Source organism: Penicillium psychrosexuale, assembly GCF_028828465.1.
Source record: "Penicillium psychrosexuale strain IBT 29551 chromosome Unknown utg000004l, whole genome shotgun sequence".
Classification (NCBI taxonomy): Eukaryota; Fungi; Ascomycota; class Eurotiomycetes; order Eurotiales; family Aspergillaceae; genus Penicillium; species Penicillium psychrosexuale.
Window position 1 is genome coordinate 7,059,840 of NW_026643189.1, and position 18,993 is coordinate 7,078,832.

Below are 18,993 nucleotides of genomic sequence, written 5' to 3' on the forward strand. Positions count from 1 at the left end.
CTGGGTAAAGATAAATTCTAAGGTCATATATATTTATGATACTCGCTGGGTAAATTCCTTGTCGACTCTAATCTCTGTTAGGGGAATCTCATCCCCATCAGAATGATCACCAGCGCTCGGACCCAACACATTGGTGTACGTCTTCCCTTGATCATAGTCCGGCCTGAACGAGGTATCCATTCGTGGCTGTTCCCCCGGGGAGTTAGGATCATCTGGTAAGTGGTAGAAAGAATGTCGTTTCGGATTCTTGTTGTGCTGCATGATGGTGGAAGTGGATTCCACTGTTCCTGAAGGCTGAGTGGTAGCATCCGTGGTTTTGGCATTTGTTCTGTTTGTACTTCTGAAGAGAGCCATCATGGTGCCGCTGATACCCAGCATGCGTGCTATGAAACGGAGAGCAGGGCGAATGGTTGGGAGGTTGGCCGAGACGATGCCGGCGGACATTTCGATCGCGGTCCAGCCAACTGTTTGGGCGAGGGTGTAGGAGGAATCAGCTGAACTGTAGCTAAAGAGGACTGAGAAACGGTAGGCGGAGGCGAAGACGACGCTGTTGAAGTTAGATTGGTTAGAAAACGATATTTCGGTTTGGAAATGTTAGTGGCTTACAAGAATCCCAAGCTGAAGGCAACTAACACAGCTACCTTTTCAGAAATTCGAAGTTGGAGCTTCCAAACTTGTGGAATTGGAAGGAATAGAATGGCAACGTCAGTTGCGATCGTTGAGACGGCGTTGGCGACCCATGTAGCAACTTGGTTGATGCACCGGCCTGGGAGCTGGGGATACCATAGTTTCTGGACAGGGACGCAGATAAAGATGAAGAGAAAGGTTATACAGATAACCCAAAGGATAATAAAGAGCCCAATGACATATGCCCATGTCTTGAAGTAAGGAAAGCGGAAGATCCGATAGTACATGAGCAGAATGCTCAATTTGGTCCACACCAGGTTGTACACGTAGAGAACTTCGGCCACAACAAGAAACTTTGCAATCATAATCACGTTTTCCACTGGAATAGTGCCCGCATGGAGCCCCATTCCCTTATGAATCATGGCGTAGATGAATCCGACAACGATGAAGTTCCATAGCTTATGTTTGATCAGAAACCATGCGGTTGGGAATCACTAGAGTGCGAGAGTCGAACTAACCATAGAAAACATGACCATATAGTCATCCCACCACAGCTTTTGCATCCGCTCATACCGGGCGAGTAGTCGAAGACAAACCGTCACGAAGGCCAGCACCGTGACAGAGGCCGTAGTTGCTACAGACCATGGCTGCAGACTGTCCTGGTTGCTTTCCATGACGACCAGTTCAAGGAGGTAGACATCGAACAATTCAGCAAAAGTTGGGCAATAAAACCTTATGTATGGAGTACGGAGTACGCGGCTGAGTTTCTGCACGGAAAAGCTCCATATTTGTGTGTCGAATACACGCCTCGTAATATTTCATAAATTCCATTTTTGAACGTTTAACTGGAGTCTGAACTTAGTTTTGTGGTTGGCCCACAGCGGGTTAGGCCTCTGATATCACCATTCTGTAATACATTATGTTGTATGTATCATTAATATGTATCATAACACGTAAAATAGACTGTAGGAATTAAGTAAATAACGGCTTGCAGATCCAAAGTAAAAAGATCCACGTGGATACAGGGGTTTGAATTCATTTTACGAAGGTTTTGGCAGGCAATATGAACAAGGCCCACTCTATTAAACAAGGAAAGTTACGGAGCAGATAGTGACAGGACGAGAAAAACCCCAAAAAAGAAAGTCAAAAAATGGTGAATACTAGTCTAAAATATTGATTTTTAAAACTATTGACCGGGTCCTTCAGTGGCGTTTGTTAGCTTTCCATATCCTCGATTCTATACAAAGTACTCCGTACAATAGCAGTATACTAGTGGTTGTACTTTGTTACCATCTCTAGAAGAGCCTCATCCACCTCCTTTGGGTTGGTGGCATTCAAGTAATGCGCACCCCCTTCAATCAGCACAAGTTTAGCCTCCACAGACGAGGTGAAACGTTTAATGTGTTCTGCAGGAACGATCGTCCCAAAGGGAGTATCCTCGGTTCCCTTATGGAGGCGTTAATGCGCAAATCATCTACAATCAGTGAACATAGGACTCACCTGTAGCCAATAAACAGGACATTTGATGTCTCCGATCCGAAGCAGAAGTCCATCCCTCTCCAATAGGCAATTGAGCGCCATTCGAACCTTCTTTCGACCCTCATCACCCTTATACACCTCCTTCAATGTCTGGGTCCAGAACGCGGATTTGGTTTCGGTGGCAGCGGAACCAAAGCCGATTCCCCCCACCAATCCGCACCAGACGTCATCCACAACAAAGTCGGGTGTAGCCGAGGGAGTGGTCCACTTCTCATAAAACACCGTGAGATTGGCAGCGGGATCCCAACAGCCCTTGGAGCGAGAATCCGAGGATTCATAATCCATAGAGGTTCCGAGGGGCATGAGACCGAGAATCTGGCAATAAGTTAATACCATTGGTTTGGCTTGTCTTGAGGCTTAATCAGCAGTGCATTAACCCCAGGGCTTAGACCTACCCTCTCCGGGGCTAGAAGGGCCATCCTAGTCACAATCCATCCTCCCTGACTTGTCCCCAGGACGAAGGCTTTCTGGATCCCAAAGTGGTCCATAACCTGCAGGGCCATTTGAGCAGAATCCCAGTACGTAAAGTGTTCCGAGGGAGAACTGGTCGAGCCATGGCCTAATGGCTCGATGGCCAGAAGATTCATGGCATCGGTCAAAACTTGATTGTTGAATTGATCATCGTAGAGAGACACGGTCATGCACATCGAATTCATGAGCACACATGTCGGCTTGGAAGGATCATAATGATTCTTAGAGAAGGCATATCCAGCCTTGATGCCACCAAGGTGTGGAACTTTGACGGTTTGAGGGGCAGCCATTTCGTAATATCCAGCGGTCTTGAGATGAATGTGAATTATCTATGTTGTGCAATAATATACTTTTGGAAGGGGGGGAAAGCAAGTCATTATGCCGATTAAGGGGTTCAGGCAAGTGAGCCCCTCTATCTTTTTTTTTTCTTTTAATTTTTTATTTTACGTCTGTAGAATGTATTCCGTTCTTCATTCTCCGTATGGAGCATGTCAATCCCGAGAGTTGGGCAACGCTCTCGGCATTTCGGCCTAAATTAGTGATTGATCTTCAATTGACAGTCCTGTGGAGTCACTTTCGACAGACCGGGTTGTCGGGATTTGCTAGACTTCTTCACACAAAGTATAACTCCGTACTAAGGCTGCTCGGTAGTGGGGCCGGAAGTTTTTTGAGAGATTACTGGCACATTCACCCTCTAAAAGCCGATTCACCATCCGCGTATTGAGGTATTTTGGGACATACCGTTAGCGGTTTCAGATACGAAATTGGAGTTGTGCATGTCATGCAACCACAAGCGCGGAGATACGTCTGACATCGTAGCCAACAGATCTGAACTGGCTTCGAGACGAGTCCACGGGTGGGTACAGACAGGAGATCATCTGATAGAGCATCCGCTTATCCCTTGCTCTGGGCGTGAAGGATCTGTTGGAGACGTTTAGCAGGCTCTACTCCGTATTCATGATTATATTAACCGCTTGTTTAGGCAGGACGGCTTTTCGGGTTCCACAAAACTTCAACTCCAGAAACGGACTATATTGGCAATAGAGTTCGCCTCTCAAGGTGTATTGTCAGATGGTTGTAACGCAAAAGTTACAACTACTAATTTAGAGTGTCTGGATATCGGTGAAATGCCGAAAGCAACCCGTTAGGATGTATCATATGTTGTATATCTAGAACCTGTACGGACTACTCCGCCAATATACTAGTAGGAATTAATAAAAATAGACTATTTAATTAAGTGAACCTTTTCTTAGACGTGGAGATAATTTAATAGTTAAACATGAGAGAGGGAGACTGACAATATAAGGATTATACTTAATACATGCTCTAGCACTTAATCCTAACCTTTGGTTTATTTCTACCAGGCATGGATCGGTAAACGCATCGGTAAACGCATCGGTAAACGCATCGGTAAACGCATTGGTAAACGCATTGGTAAATAGGGTATGACTTGCCTCGGACGAATTGTTTCGTCAAGACCATGGCGGAGCTAGTTAGTTATGGATGGATAAGTGACCAGATTACCTAAGCAGGAATTTTCAATAACAAACAAGACAAACACCTTCATCATTGCATCCCAGCTTAACAGAAGCTGAAAGCCTTTTGTCCATCATTGCCAGCCATAATGGTAGCAGCAAAGGCCCGTGCCCCTCCAAGGACGCCCGCAACACCAATACAGCCCGTGGAGACGTCGCGGTACCTTCCAGACAAGACCTTTGTCATCGACAATGGCGCGTACATGATCAAAGCCGGCTACGCTTCTCATGCTTCGGCCTCCGACGAAAGCGTTTCCGCCTGCTCGTCGATACCCAATGCTCTCGTCAGAACCCGCGATAACAAGATTGTCATCGGTGCCCAGCTAGCGACAGTCAATGACTGGAATGAGGCGATGTTTCGGCGCCCGGTGGAGAAGGGATATGTTGTGAACTGGGAAGCCGAGAGAGAGATTTGGGACCAGTCTTTCTTTGATGGGAAGGTGACGGCTCGGAATCGGAATCATCACATCGCGGACCCGGAAGACACTACACTTGTGCTTACTGAGGCGCCGAACGCCTTGCCCATTTTACAACGGCACACCGATGAGATGGTTATGGAGGAATGGGGATTTGGAGGATACGCGAGATGTTTGGGTACGGTAGTCTCATATTTGGTGATATGATCTCGTACTGACTTGAAATCCTAGGTCCAACCCTCAACGCATGGAACGAAATCCATTCTCTCTTCGGCGATCCGCTCTCCAATACATCCGACGCATCTATCTTGCCCGCAGATTGCTTACTGGTCGTCGATTCTGGCTACTCGCATACCACAGTGACCCCGGTTTACAAAGGCCAAGCGCTTCAACGCGGAATCCGAAGACTCGATCTTGGAGGCAAGCACCTTACAAATTACCTGAAGGAGATTGTGTCAATGAGACAATACAACATGGTGGATGAATCATATATCATGAATGAAGTAAAAGAGGCGGTTTGTTATGTCAGCAATGACTTTTCTGGTGACTTGGAGCAAGCATGGAAGAGTCGCCGAAAGCGCCAGAGTGGGCCCGAAGAGGGAATCGTGTTGGACTATGTACTGCCAGACCCGAATGCGAACAAGAAGGGCTTCATTCGACCGCATGATCCTCTTCTACATGCTAAAAAGAAGAAAGGAGCGGTTTCCGGGCTCAGCGCGGAAGTGTTGTCGGAGGATGTACTGGTGCTGGGTAATGAGCGCTTTACTGTCCCGGAGCTTCTATTCACCCCTGGGGATATTGGTATGAAGTCAGCCGGCATACCCGATATGATTCTTCAAAGTTTGTCGGTTCTGCCTACTGGCCTGCACTCTGCCTTCTTGGCGAACGTTCTCGTTGTCGGAGGAAATGCTTTGATCCCGGGATTTATGGAAAGACTGTGGGTTCTCCAAAGTTAAATGGTTGAAGTTTTTACTAATGAACTATCTTTTTATAGAGAAACCGAATTGCGACAGATTGCCTCTGCTGAATGTGTCGTGAGAGTACGCCGGGCTAAGGAGTGAGTGGTCATCCATCTGGCTTGATTTTGAAAGTACTAACATCAATAGCCCTGTTCACTCAACATGGCTAGGAGGCACTCGCCTTGCTGCAAACAGAGAGGAACTCAGCAAAGTATCCATCACTCGCCAAGAATATCAAGAATACGGGTCAGGATGGGCTGTTCGACGATTTGCTGGCCTTGTATAAGGTCCCAGTGGCCTGAACAGTCTTTATTATGGGAGTTCTTTTTAACAATGGCGGAAATCGGCAGCATTCATAGCATTTAGTGATACCCTAGTTTTCAGTGTCAGTGGTCAATGTACGCAATCTTTTGGAACGCATATATAAAAATAGTTCAAGGCTAGAACACCGTACTCCGCACATTACGATGTGATTATTCGCTCTAATGTTGGAATAAAGCGTGTTCTTGCCTATTTGGGAAATCCCCAGATCCATGGATCCACGTCTGGTCCCTGTTCATCTCTACTTTTAGGGCTATTAGATTGAGCACTTCGAAGTCATCTCCATCATTGTTTTGCGAGTCAACGGAATAAAAGAGATCATCAAGAAGAGTTGGTCTCGCCGAAGCCCTCTTGATACACTGGCTACAAGACCGCAACCCCTAGGATGTAGCTGTCACCCCATAATTAACCATGGGCTCTTCAGGAATAAGAAAGAAGATAGTGTTTACTAATCCATGGCTAAACATCCCGTCCCTGAAAGATGAGGTGCACCCTGCACTTCTACATAAGAGGACGTCTTTCCCAGATTCTTAGATCTGGCCATGCACTTTATCCCCTTTTGAAGGGCCCAGCACCGATCCTCCAAGTTGAAACCGAATCCACGGCAAAATGGCCAAGAGCCGCTCGTCCATCCGAAAACTCCTAGACTACTTGGAGCGAGTATTTGCATCCAAGAAAGTTAGCGAGGAAGTAGGCCTGTCAGTAAAGCACAAAGCCAATCAAAAGCCGATCGAAAAGCAATACATTAATTCTCTTCATAGATGCACAGGGTGCTTTCAAAGGGTCCCAACGACCAATTTATTCACTGCTCCTTGTCAGCACCAATACTGCCCCTCATGCCTCCGTCGAATGTCCTCGACAGCCTTGAACAGCCCGGGTATGTTCCCGGCAAAATGTTGTTTCCAAGAGATTCCCACAACAGCACTTGAGGCAGTGATGAGCCCACGAAACATAAAGCGCTATATCGTTCGATGGGAAGAGAATAGCATCCCTCCTCTAGAGCGCTTGTACTGTCCTCGGGCGACGTGTGGCCGATGGATTCCCCCAAAGAGTCCCGGGGCACGGTTAGGATATTGTGTCTGTCCTCATTGCCGGGCAAAGGTTTGCTACAAGTGTGGGAACTTTTTGCATCTCGCCTGGTCATGTAGCCATGACTCTGAGACGAAGGCGACGTTGCGACTGGCAAAGGAGAATAAATGGCAGAGATGCTCTAATTGCCTGTATTTCGTTGAGAAGGTGGATGGATGTAACCATATCATTTGCAGGTGTGGGTATCAATTTTGGTATGTTCATGCATGCAAGTCCTAGGCAAAAAGTTAACGTTAATCGTAAATAAGTTACCTTTGTGGCCAACGCGGCCGATGCGCATGTCCTGCACGCGGTGGCGGATATGAAGACCTGGATACAGACGGAGGGGATATTGATTTTAATACGCTGGTTGCTGCAATGGAGCAAGCGGAATCGGCAGATGAACCTCATTGGTGGGATGATGAGGCTTAGAGAAAGGACGAGGAGAAGTAATCAATATTTATTTCCCAGCAAATCGCAATCTAGAATAATACAATGCAGGGAAGATATCTTGATCGAAATGCTTTCTTCTCATACGCTCAGCAACTAGTAGTCGTAGAAACCCTTGCCGCTCTTCTTGCCAAGCCAGCCAGCATCCACCATGCGACGCAGGAGACCAGCAGGTCTGTACTTGCTGTCACCAGTCTCCTGGTGAAGAACGTTCATGATTGCAAGGCATGTGTCGAGGCCAATGAAATCAGCCAGAACGAGGGGGCCCATGGGCACGTTGGTGCCAGTCTTCATGATACTGTCAATATCTTCACGACTACCAACACCAGTCTCCAGACAAATCACGGCCTCGTTAAGATAAGGCATCAAGATACGGTTGGCGATGAAGCCGGGTGTATCGGCCGACACAGAGGCCACCTTACCCATCCGCTGGACGAAGGCAATGGCAGTATCCGTGGTCTCCTGGGAGGTCTGGAGTCCTCGGATAATCTCCACACCCTTCTGGATGGGAACAGGGTTCATGAAGTGGGTTGAGATAACCCGGGACGAAGCCTGAAGGTCAGTAGGATCCGTGTTGGTGGCAGAGGCGATCTTGGTGATGGAGATGGAGGATGTGTTTGTTGCAAGGATGGCATGCTTCGGGGCGATCTGGGCCAAGCTGGCAAATATTTTTGCCTTCAGATCCGGGATCTCAGGCACAGCCTCAATGACAAAGTCGACACCGGAGAGACCTTCCAGCGTCAAACTCGTAGTAATAAGCCCACGGACTTCATCAGCTTGCTCTTGAGTGAGGCGCTGCTTTGCTACATTCTTTTCGAGAAGTTTATCTTTCATCCAATGCCATGTCAGATAATTCCAGGCGATTGCAGTAAATAAACTGGAAGCGTACCGGCAAACTTAAGGCCCTTATCCAAAGAGGCCTGCGAGGTATCAACGAGAGTTACCGGGACCTTTGCATTCTGTGCAGCGACAAGTGCAATTCCTAAGCCCTGAAAAGTGTTAGACCTGCAGCGTAGCTGTATATTCTATGTTACACACCATTTGGCCCGCACCGATAACGCCCAGTGAATTGACCTCGGCTGCGCGGACTGCAGAGGTTGAGCAGAAGTTGCGGGCCACCGCAGGGCCTCTGCGGAGGGAAACAAAGCGAAGAGTAGAGGCAAGCATGGCTGCAGTGGTTTCTGGAGCTATGGGAAAAAAGAACAAAAGGAGGGAAGAATATAAGTGCGCGGAAGTATACTGCTGACTTCACGTGCTTTCGGAGGTCATTGTAAGGCCCTCGACAGTGGCCATCAAGCATATATTTCACCGCCTTGATGTTTCCACATGCAAATAACGACTTCTTCGAATATACCGGCTTCATTTTGCGATCACATTATAGATCCATGGATATAGAACAGAGCCGAGGATTGATGTTGCGTATCATGGGGCTGCCTGTTATCCATATCATTCAGAAGAAAGGCCCTGAAAGGGGAACAAGCCCAAAGCTTAAGCACTCCAAAAACCAAAATCTTGGAAGTTTTTTTGAGAAAGTCTAGTGAGAAATCATAGCTCTTGAAATATTCAGGCCAGGTTCTTGAGAATACATCTGAGATCTTGTACGTTGAAATTCAAATAAAGTGATGAAAATGGTCATGATTGCTTGTTGATCAAGCGATAGAGCACTTGATTGAACCATCGGAGTGATGTACAAGTTTGGCTTAGAGTAACTAAGCCATGCGCATCTGTAAGAACAAGTTCAAGGGTTACTTACCTCTTACTACTCAGATCTATAGATCTGATATTTTGCCAGATATCGATATTGCCGCAGTGGCCGTTGATATCCGGCGTAAACATCGGTTATCTTCGGCATTTTGGCGGCATTCAGTTTCTCCGAGGCGCCGACACCGACGCGTCGGCGCGTTCCCATTCAACCCGATTTGGGAAGCAAATTAATGGGGTCTCAAACCAGCCCAACATGGATGAAGAGGTTGTTCCTCTAGGACACGACGTGCAAGTCGTGGACCCAGACGTGCGCAACTATGTTTACGGCCTGGTTACTGCTGTGAGTTCACTTCTATTTTCTCCTTGCCCTGGCTCTGGGTCAATTCGCTAATACGCTTGGTTATCCAGCTCGGAGGATTCAATGGCGAAGATGCCGACCAATACGTACTCGGAGACGATGCGCTGGCATGTCTACGCGATATCAAACGCTGGTTGAAATTGTACGATGAAAAGAATAACCGGATGGATGTTGCGCGGTGCCTTGGAGAGGCCAACTTGATCAATGGTGATCTGCTTCCAATCCTCTCGCTCTGGTGGACTAGTGGGCAGAACAGCAAACATATGACCAGGATTGCACTGGCGTGCTTGGAACTTCTTGTGCCCTTAACATGGCCCGTGGAGATCCATAGCCAGATGACAGTCAACCACCATCGTCATACCCCCTACATCCAACAGACACAGGTGCAATACAAGCGAGGTATCCTGAGGTCCGGAGGATTGAATATTCTTCGCGCAGTCATTCGGATTTCTCTTCCAAGCATGGCCACCCCTCGATCCGAACGTGGAACCCGAGACGAAGGAATTCTCAAGTTGATGTTGTACTTGCTGCGGAATATTGCGATCATATCCCCGAATACCCGACTTGCGGCAGAAGGTGACGAGGAGGAGACATCCAGATCGGCGACAATCAACGCCTTCCATGAGCAAGATGCATTTGCACTCCTTTTGACTATGTGCTCTAATGTCGGCGAAGACTTCAACCTTCAAGATATTCCTCTGATGGAGACAATTTTCCATATTGTCAAGGGTGTCAACGTCGAGAAATTATTTATGGACGATGAGCAGCGAAAGGCCAAGGGAACCGACGAACTCGGCGATCTACTGAGAAAAGAATCATTGGTACGGAGGGAATACGCAAAGAATGCACCTACACGCCATGGAAGATTCGGTACAATGATCTGGGTCAAACGAGACGATGAGAAGATGTCTACTGTCTCTGGACAAAGTGTATTGCGCGACGACCAGACTACACTACAAAAGATGGACGAGAGTAAAAAGTGGAATAAGCCTCGGCCTCGTCGCAGACAAGAAGATGTGGACCAAAATAATAACTTCAACATGCCAGCTCACCTTAGTGCCGAGGCAACTAAGAACCTGAGGACTTTCGTGGAGGAGTTCCTGGATTCTGGATTCAATCCTCTATTCACCCATGTGCGAAAAGCAATCGAGCGTGAAGCCGAGCGTGTCGTACCGATAAATCATCGCCAATTCTTCTACCTAGTGGGTTGGTTCCTTGAAGCGGAGCGCATACGGCGGACTCGACAGCTCCGTCATCGCACAGCTCAGAATGGAGGAAGAACCAAAGATATTGAACCCGATAGCTATGGTCTGGTTGCTGGCGTCCTGAACCAAGAGACGTTCATTTCTTTGAACCGTGCTATGCAGAATAGCCTAGACAACAAGGAATGGGAAGATATCAATGCCCAGATGCGCTGCTTCACCCAGATTCTGCTGACTGTCCAGGAAATGGCAGTGTCACCGCTCGAAGAAGATCAGGAAATTGCGGAGAATATTCAAAACCGCATTTTCTACGAAGAAACAACCCATGACCGGATCCTTACTATTGTGCGCGGATACAAAGATCAAGGCTTTGGCTATTTAGATGCCTGCACGGAGTTAGCACATGTATTCCTGCGAATGCTGGAACGGTATTCCAAAGACAACGCCGACATGCAAATCCGCTCGCGGCGAAAGGCCAAAAAGAAGCAAAAGAAGGCCGCTCAAGTCGCCGAAAAAGAGGGAGAAGATGATGATGAGGAGCGTGATTCTGAAGATGAAGATATGGAGGAAGCCGCCCAGGTCACCAAGGAACGCAGCTTTGACTTTAAGCGATTCTCAGCCAAATTTTGCAACCAAAACTGCGTGGATACCTTCATTTCATTCACAGGATTCTACCGAGAGCTCAACCCTGAGCAGCTCAAACGCGCCCACCGATATTTCTACCGTATTGCCTTCAAGCAGGAGATGACTGTCTTGCTATTTCGTGTGGATATCATCGGCCTTTTCTATCGAATGATCAAAGGCCCAGGCCCCATGGACTCAAACGAGCTCATCTTTAAGGAATGGGAGGAATTGGTCCGGCAAATCATTCGACGACTAGTCAAAAAGCTTGAGCAGCGCCCTGCCTTGGTCACTGAATTGCTGTTTAGCAAGATCAACTCCACTATCTACTACCTTGAATATGGACACGAAAAGCAAACGATTTCCACGTATAAGCGTCCCCCGCCGGAGCTCATGATTACATCGACGGAGGCGACGACAAGGGAAGCGAAACTGCACATCGTGGTTGGTGCTCTTGTTCTCGATGGTAGAGCAGATCTGGTTACCTGGATCAAGGATATCTTGAGCTCTGCAGCCTCCGAAAGAGAGGACTGGGAAACCCAAGAAGAAGTAAATCGCGCTGAGAACTCCGAGACTACCGGCGTTCCCAATCCGATGATTCGTATGTTCCCCCAACACCCTATTTCTCAACTGATATTAACAACAAAACAGCTGTCAAAGGCAAGAACGAGTTTGTTCAGAATGCCATGTTCTCGAACGCAAAGCTACGTCTGCTCATGACCGTCGTCGGATTCGAGCGACTCGGCGTTGAAGATGTGCTTGGTGCCTCTTGGGTCGTCCCGGCGTCTCTCAAGTCCGACGAGTTGCGTGAAACGGTTTCTGAAATCTTGAAAGCCCTTCAAAACCCGTTCTCCGGGGATGCCAATGATGATCCTCGCAAGCAGATCCAACCAAAGCACAGAGGAAGCGGTCGCGGCAGCACTACTCAAGGCACGCTTGATGTTAACTTCGGATCAGAGTCTGAAGGTGAGGATATTCTAGATGGTCCTTTATTCCCAGCGAATCTGCGGTCAAAGTCTAGTGCGCTGGATGACCTCAAAAAGAAGCGTAAGAAGAAGCAAAAAGCCACTACCGAAACGGAGCCACTGGATGAAGAAACTCTAGAGGCGCGGCGCGATGCACGTCTATCAAACGCACTGTCTCGCCAAGCGAAGATCAAGAGTGATCTGTTCATCCATGCCAGCGACGAAGAAAGCGATGAAGAAGCCGACAAAGAGTTCTTCCGACTCGAAGAAGAGCGGAGAATTCAACAGGCAAAAGAAATCAAGAAGGCGTTGCTCACTGGACCCGTCGAGCCTCCTAGAAAGGGCAGAGGGAAGAAGTCTGCCGCCCGCAAGCGAACTAGCGACACTGGTACTTCTGCAGCCGCAAAATCCAAGCGACAACGTCGTGATTCTGGTTCTGCTGCTAGCGAGGCTGGGAGTGATGCGGATGGCGATATCCTCATGGCAGAACTCGACGCTCAATCATCTCACTCCCAGCAAGGAATCTCTACTAGTCATGGCGCCGGAGAAGACGAAGATACCCGTCCCACGTCAAGTGATGATGATCTTGCTTTTGATGATGATTTCGCCTTCACTCGAGATCATCCTAGCAAGCCCCAAGCTACGGAGCCCGATTCTGTAGACGATGACGCGGAAGATGAGCCTGTGGTTCTAGCCCGGAGACGTATGCGCGGTGGATTTGTGATTGAGAGTGACTCTGAATAGTGAGCTCACTTTGATATTTGTGATATGTTTCGATTATGATGACCTGATGAGGCGTTTGGCATTGAGATGGAAACGGAATTGTAAAGCATCGGATACCTAAGCTCAACGAGAACAATTTTACGATTTCATATTTCCTATCTGCAGGTTATCGTTCTATCCAGCATAGACAAACTGACACCTTACAACCACGCCGAGCCCCAGGGAATGCGCCAGTCCTGCGAGCGAGGGACGAGTTTTGTCAAACATGTGGCTTACGCTTGTTGATCTCTGTGATGACTGTCGCCTGGTCAATGGGTCGAATGCTATAGCTTGGATGTTCGTTCCAATTGATCACATATCCCTTCTCCACCGGGAGATTTGATCATTGGGTGGTTGAAAATTTACAAGTATAGTAAAAAGGTACAGACATTCTCTGGACGTGTGGCGCAACGGTGTTTCATAGCTGCACCGACCGGCCGGGATAGTTGATGTGACGGTTGGCATCTTGGGCATTCTGGAGGATGAGAATTTGTTATTCTGTCCTATTCGTCGGATATCTGTGCAAATTCCACACATCTTCTTTCGTTTAAATACTTGAATTGTTCTAAGGGGGGCATGTCTGTGAGTCAAAAGCGAAAAGTGGGGGACTTGCAACTATAAAAACCATCCGACATCCCCGATATCCGCGACATATACCAATAGCCCAAATCCCAACATGACCCATCTCAAATTCGTTACCCTCGATGTCTTCACTTCGACACCCTACTTCGGCAACCCGCTAGCAGTTGTCTTCCTCCCGGAAGACGACTCAAACGCTCTGACGCAGAGCCAGAAACAAACAATCGCACGGGAATTCAATCTATCGGAGAGTATCTTTGTGCACCCAGTACGCGAGAAAAGCAAGCGCACCATCGATATCTTCACCACAGACTGCGAAATCCCCTTCGCAGGCCATCCTACCATTGGCGCAGCCTCCTGGTTCCTGAGTCACTCAACTGACCCCGCTGACGGCGATGGCGTCACCACCCTCGCGACCAAGTCCGGCGACATCCCCATCTCCGTCCAGAACGGCGTGACCAAATACGTCGCTGCGCGGATTGCGCACAACACACGCATCCATGCTACGCGGGTCAGCTTGAAGGAATTGGTGAGGCTGCACCCTACGCTAGCGCCGTTCTTCACGCGGCCAGATGTTACTTTCCCGCTCTTTTCCATTGTCAATGGGATGAGTCAGTTGTTCATTGAGCTTCCTTCGCTTGAGGCACTGGCTGCTGTGACGCCCGCGACCGGCGGTGAGCTGATCTCTTATGATTATCTTGATGAAGGGTGGAGGGCTGGGTTAATCTGCGTGTACTTCATTGTTCGGGATGTTGAAGATAGTGTTACGAAGAAGAAGGTTATACGGTCTAGGATGATACTGGGGAACGAGGAAGATCCGGCTACTGGCAGTGCGGCTAGTGGATTGGCGGCGTACTTGACACTTACGGAGGGTAAGGGGGGTCAGAATTATCAGTATCACGTTGTGCAGGGTGTTGAAATGGGACGCCGCAGTGATATTGGTGTTGAGGCTACGTTGTCTGGCGACAAGAGTATTGAACAGGTTGTGCTGACGGGCACTGCTGTTAGCGTGTCTGAGGGAAAAGTGCTGATTCCTCATGCCTGAATAACAACTCTAGAGCTTTAATGAGTCATAATGCAATACTTTTGTATAGTCTTCCCTGGCGCAACGGCATCTCCCAAGGTCAAGGCTGCCTATGATTAAATTGATTGCTGCCTGTCGAGAGAAATAGCTAGCTTACATAGCCCTGGCAGTACCTAGTGAAGAGGAAAGGCACGATGGGTAGTCTGGCAGAGCAACCAACCTTCCAAGTAGGCCAGCTAGCAAGTATAGGAGATCATGAAGCCTCGATAATAATTCAACCTTCAAATATCCTGGTAAAACGCTCAGTCCTTTCGATTTGATATGGTGAGCCAAAATACCTTTCTGCCTGAACAACAGGGCAGCTAACTACATGATGATCCTGATACCCCACTACACTAGGTACCCAAGGTAGTAGTACTACCCTCAAGTTCCCCCTCACGACTTCGGATATGCAATCCACCTTCATCTACCTTGTGTACTTCCTATCCTTCTTGGCCACCATGGTTGAAGCTCTTACTCGGTACCAGACCACGCCATTGTCGTCCATGACAGACAATCCCTCAACGATCTAGTCAAGATTCACTCGGATACAGTTCTCTACGCCGAGAATGGAGGGTATTACCTCAAGAACATGGAAGAAGAGGTTGTTGCCATCACTGCCGACGACCTGTGCAAGGAGCTGGACGCTGTTTTTGCCAGTATCGATGCCGAAGTTGGCTCTGGATCTGAAGATGGAGAATCTGGATCTCTCGGTGGGGCAAATGTTACGAAGGGGAACTCTGTCTGGACTCTGAGCTACACAGATTGTCACGTGTGCTCCTCGAGCACACGGCACACTGTATCTAGAGTGTGCTGATGCGCTTGATGGTGTTGGAAAGGCTCCACAAAGGCCCAGGGAGATTTGGCTGGGGCAGTGAGGCTGGAAAAGAAATCCAGAAAAGTGGACACGTCTGAGAAAACTAGCTACGGGTCTTTGGGTTGCACTAGAAGCTATTGACCACTAAAGAGGCTAAGCCCTTTGAATTTATTGCATCCATAGATAGTGAATTCAAGGCTGACGCTAGCATACCTTGTTCCCAGAGAGACCTAAAATGGGGTTGCTGTATCATCCGTAAAGCAAGCATGCTTCTTCGGTAAAATTGCCCGAGAAGACATGTTTCCAACGAAAGTTTCTCAGCCTGACCGATGGAGCAAGCTCTCACATACAAATCATCCGGATTTCCGGCAGGCTCTTGACTTTTGCTCTTACAATCCGTCAGAAAGAAGCCCTTGACAAAATATCATCTTAATTGATTCCAGGGACCACTCTGGCGCCCCTCTCCTTGCCAGCCCAACCATGGTATCTGTCTAAGCGTGCACGTGAATGCAGCGGTGGTAACCCTCATGATGCTGCCAATTCGGGACTTGGCATTATTCATGATTCACGGAGTCCTTCCCTCCCCGGTCCCGAAAAACCAAAACAAAATCGAACACCTCAGATTAATGTTGCAACCACCCCAAACATTACAAATAAATCATTCTGCAGAGGGCAGTGTTTGTTCTCATTCTAAATGTCCGGTGTGCTGCGCCACAGGCTCGGCAGGGTCGGTTCTATTTCGGGTTACCACAAGGCTGAGTGCTTACTGTGGCGTAGCTTTGGACTTCAGGGGACTGCAACCATGTAACTATTTAAGATCCTACATAGTTAACCAGCCTTGGAAGTGTGAAAGGTACAATTATCTAAGTTTTATTCTTAAATTTGCGCATAAATGGCGAAATCCTCTAAACTTCATCGGTATACACGACGCCGAGAATTACATGCCCGACAGGCAAGATCAAAGGCACATCATGTACAGGAGACACATTTCACCGAACCTTTGGAACACGAAGAGTCCCCCCTTTTCAAGAGGTATATCCTCTTATCCCTATCGAAACTTCTACTCCTAACATTGGAACCCTAGATTCTTCTCCCTTCCACAAGAGATCAGGAATATCATTTACAGAAAACTTCTCGTCCAGCGATGCAAATTTGATTTGGAACACTATTACCCATGCAAAATGCCTATACGCCATTGCAGCCCAGGCCCAGATCCACATCCCCAGGACATCGACAGCTTCGAAGGCCCCCAATGTGCAGCCTGCCGTAGCTACACCTGGAATCGGGCACAAGTCCCGATATTCAAATCACCAGCACGAAGCCAGTGGGCAAAGCCATATAAGAACCCATATCTTTGTGACAATTGCTACTGGGACTTGAACGGAAGTGTTGACGGGATTCCATGCATAGAGTTTTTACCATGCCTATGCGGAAGACATGAGAATCTAGCCATTCTGCTCGCCAGCAAGCGATTCTGGAACGATGCTGCACCGATCTTCTGGAAGGAGAACTGGTTCGCCTTCGAGGATCCCTCCCTCCTAACGGGATTCCTGACTGCTATCCGCCCGCAAGTGAGATCGTGGCTAAAACGGATATCGTTTATGCCTCTTCATCCTTATCTGACTGCCGGTATCCCCAGTACAAATACATGGGTGCCGGGTTCGATCTGGAATGAATGGGATGACATTGAAAACTGCTGGGGTCTACTGAGACTATGCGAGGGGCTGACGGAGCTGGAGCTTGATGTGGTGTTTTTGACACGCAAGGAATGGGCTCAGGCTATTCGACTAATTTCTGTCAAGAAACAAGTTACCTTTCTCCGCCAGATGAACTCGGAGGACGTTGACTATGTGACTGAAGATTCATGGAACCTTATATGGAAGTCGCTCGTTCGGCGGAAACGATTCGACTCGCCCACGACTGCTTTACTTGCTTCTAGCATGACTGGCGACAGGGCTATTAAAAGAAAAGTTCTGCTGAATCATTACTCTGAGAGCACCCCACATCAAAGATGTGGTGATTACGGGGTCAAGTTTACTGAGGGCATGATCGGGGGTCGAAGACGGGTTTCATGATTGTCAAGGACGGCGTTTCCCGCCAATCATCAACTTCAAAGCTTCTTCTCCTCAACCAATTGCCTCAACACTTTGATTGTTCCCTCAACCGCTGCCTGGCTCATCTTCTTCTCCTTCTCGAGTAGCTCCGCCAGCTCAACCTCCGAGACACCTGGGTGTCTCCATTCAAAGATATACGTCATGTACAGCTCTCCACCAGCTCCTTGACTAATCACATTGCTGATCTTGCTTCCATTTGGCTGATCAAAGTCTACCCGGGCAGGCTCGAAAGCTGTAACGGTCTCTAGAACCTTCTTCTGGGTTTCGCGGAAGAGGACTTCGCGAACGGTGACGGCGTTCCCAGTTAATGAGTCGATGGATTCACTGACGACCCTGGTGGATTGAATTGCTCCCGGAACGAATGTTTCTGCGGAGCGGATCTTGAGGAGGAGGCCCTTCCAGGTTTGTTCGGGGGTGATAACAGGTCTTGCGCCTGGTGGGTTGATCGGGGCGGTGAAGGCGACGTTGTTGGTTGAGCTCATTTTGGGAGGATAGGAAAGGAAATTCTCAGTAATTTAGATCAATGCTTTGAGGAATTCTGATCACCAATTTTGTCCGAACTTGAGGCTTTTCTATTCGATGTTCGATCTAGGGTGCGAAGAGCGATGACGAAGCTGGGGGATAACGCTGATAAGGTTAATAAGCTCGGCGTTACGGTGGCCCGGAGGCCGATGATTTCTAAGACTTCTGCCTTGGATATCAGGCATTAATGTTACCCAATCGGGACAAGCAGGGTACTATTGGATATTCGGGCCATGGAAAGAAGGAGGACTTGAGAATGCTCGACACACGAATATTGAGGGGTTGTAGATTATGATGCCTCTCCAAGCAGGCTGCTTATATTTTAGGCTAATCTGTATATTCTTTTGAAATGGCATGAAGATCTAATTCGAAAAGCAAAACCTCGATCCTCGGGCACATAGCGCAGTGCTTTGCGTATCAGTTGATCTGCACGCACCAAGATATTGGACATTATTTAAATTTCGATGAGTTCGTCTTTTCGTCTTATAATTAAATATTCAATCGATGACCTCAGTCATAACGAATGTGGAATCTCTAAATGCAAGAGATTCCTATACTACCGCTAAATCAATCGAAGAATCCATGACCCGTGGAAGGCATTTCTAAACTTGGGCTAGGAAGTCTTACTCGTAAGCAATGATGGATGGCAGAGTACATGTATGAGTAGCCCTGGGTTATCAAGGTCACCAGAACAGCAAAGGATATCATGTAAGAAAGAGTCATTCTGCTGGGCACTGACAGATGAGGGATGGATGCTCAAACAAACCAGTTCCCCGATAATTCCGAATTTGTCTGTAAGCAAAGTGGCGACTACATCCTATACGTACATGCATGGATATTCCGGAAAATGAAGGCCGAGAAATAAGGTTGTTTTAGTGTGGGGGGCGCATCCCGCATTTT

At 48.0% G+C, this 18,993-nt stretch overlaps 9 protein-coding genes across 9 annotated transcripts; 5 read left to right on the forward strand and 4 right to left on the reverse strand.

The window, feature by feature from the left end:
• Positions 1 to 33: 33 nt before the first annotated feature.
• Positions 34 to 1,301, reverse strand: N7518_008523 (uncharacterized protein; the record flags this gene model as incomplete). The annotated part of the gene is made up of 3 exons (XM_057189450.1): positions 34 to 547; positions 607 to 1,085; positions 1,146 to 1,301. 3 exons carry the CDS (start codon positions 1,299 to 1,301, stop codon positions 34 to 36), a joined length of 1,149 nt encoding a protein of 382 aa, XP_057041153.1.
• Positions 1,302 to 1,896: 595 nt separating this feature from the next.
• On the reverse strand, positions 1,897 to 2,927 carry N7518_008524 (alpha/beta fold hydrolase; the record flags this gene model as incomplete). The annotated part of the gene is made up of 3 exons (XM_057189451.1): positions 1,897 to 2,073; positions 2,128 to 2,481; positions 2,562 to 2,927. The coding sequence occupies 3 exons, from the start codon at positions 2,925 to 2,927 to the stop codon at positions 1,897 to 1,899; spliced, it is 897 nt and encodes a 298-aa protein (XP_057041154.1).
• Positions 2,928 to 4,261: 1,334 nt separating this feature from the next.
• Positions 4,262 to 5,851, forward strand: arp6 (actin family protein; the record flags this gene model as incomplete). The annotated part of the gene is made up of 4 exons (XM_057189452.1): positions 4,262 to 4,766; positions 4,820 to 5,525; positions 5,583 to 5,645; positions 5,695 to 5,851. The coding sequence occupies 4 exons, from the start codon at positions 4,262 to 4,264 to the stop codon at positions 5,831 to 5,833; spliced, it is 1,413 nt and encodes a 470-aa protein (XP_057041155.1). The 3' UTR covers positions 5,834 to 5,851.
• A 1,631-nt stretch (positions 5,852 to 7,482) lies between these two features.
• N7518_008526 (3-hydroxyacyl-CoA dehydrogenase family protein) lies at positions 7,483 to 8,553 on the reverse strand (the record flags this gene model as incomplete). The annotated part of the gene is made up of 3 exons (XM_057189453.1): positions 7,483 to 8,213; positions 8,276 to 8,375; positions 8,425 to 8,553. 3 exons carry the CDS (start codon positions 8,551 to 8,553, stop codon positions 7,483 to 7,485), a joined length of 960 nt encoding a protein of 319 aa, XP_057041156.1.
• Positions 8,554 to 9,343: 790 nt separating this feature from the next.
• On the forward strand, positions 9,344 to 12,980 carry tof1 (putative DNA repair protein (Tof1); the record flags this gene model as incomplete). Its single annotated transcript, XM_057189454.1, has 3 exons — positions 9,344 to 9,430; positions 9,499 to 11,872; positions 11,923 to 12,980. 3 exons carry the CDS (start codon positions 9,344 to 9,346, stop codon positions 12,978 to 12,980), a joined length of 3,519 nt encoding a protein of 1,172 aa, XP_057041157.1.
• Positions 12,981 to 13,674: 694 nt separating this feature from the next.
• N7518_008528 (PhzF family phenazine biosynthesis protein) lies at positions 13,675 to 14,622 on the forward strand (the record flags this gene model as incomplete). The annotated part of the gene is made up of 1 exon (XM_057189455.1): positions 13,675 to 14,622. One exon carries the CDS (start codon positions 13,675 to 13,677, stop codon positions 14,620 to 14,622), a length of 948 nt encoding a protein of 315 aa, XP_057041158.1.
• Positions 14,623 to 14,795: 173 nt separating this feature from the next.
• N7518_008529 (uncharacterized protein) lies at positions 14,796 to 15,457 on the forward strand (the record flags this gene model as incomplete). Its single annotated transcript, XM_057189456.1, has 2 exons — positions 14,796 to 14,844; positions 15,129 to 15,457. 2 exons carry the CDS (start codon positions 14,796 to 14,798, stop codon positions 15,455 to 15,457), a joined length of 378 nt encoding a protein of 125 aa, XP_057041159.1.
• A 1,181-nt stretch (positions 15,458 to 16,638) lies between these two features.
• On the forward strand, positions 16,639 to 17,532 carry N7518_008530 (uncharacterized protein; the record flags this gene model as incomplete). The annotated part of the gene is made up of 1 exon (XM_057189457.1): positions 16,639 to 17,532. The coding sequence occupies one exon, from the start codon at positions 16,639 to 16,641 to the stop codon at positions 17,530 to 17,532; it is 894 nt and encodes a 297-aa protein (XP_057041160.1).
• Positions 17,533 to 17,567: 35 nt separating this feature from the next.
• On the reverse strand, positions 17,568 to 18,053 carry N7518_008531 (SRPBCC family protein; the record flags this gene model as incomplete). Its single annotated transcript, XM_057189458.1, has 1 exon — positions 17,568 to 18,053. One exon carries the CDS (start codon positions 18,051 to 18,053, stop codon positions 17,568 to 17,570), a length of 486 nt encoding a protein of 161 aa, XP_057041161.1.
• Between the last annotated feature and the right edge of the window lie 940 nt (positions 18,054 to 18,993).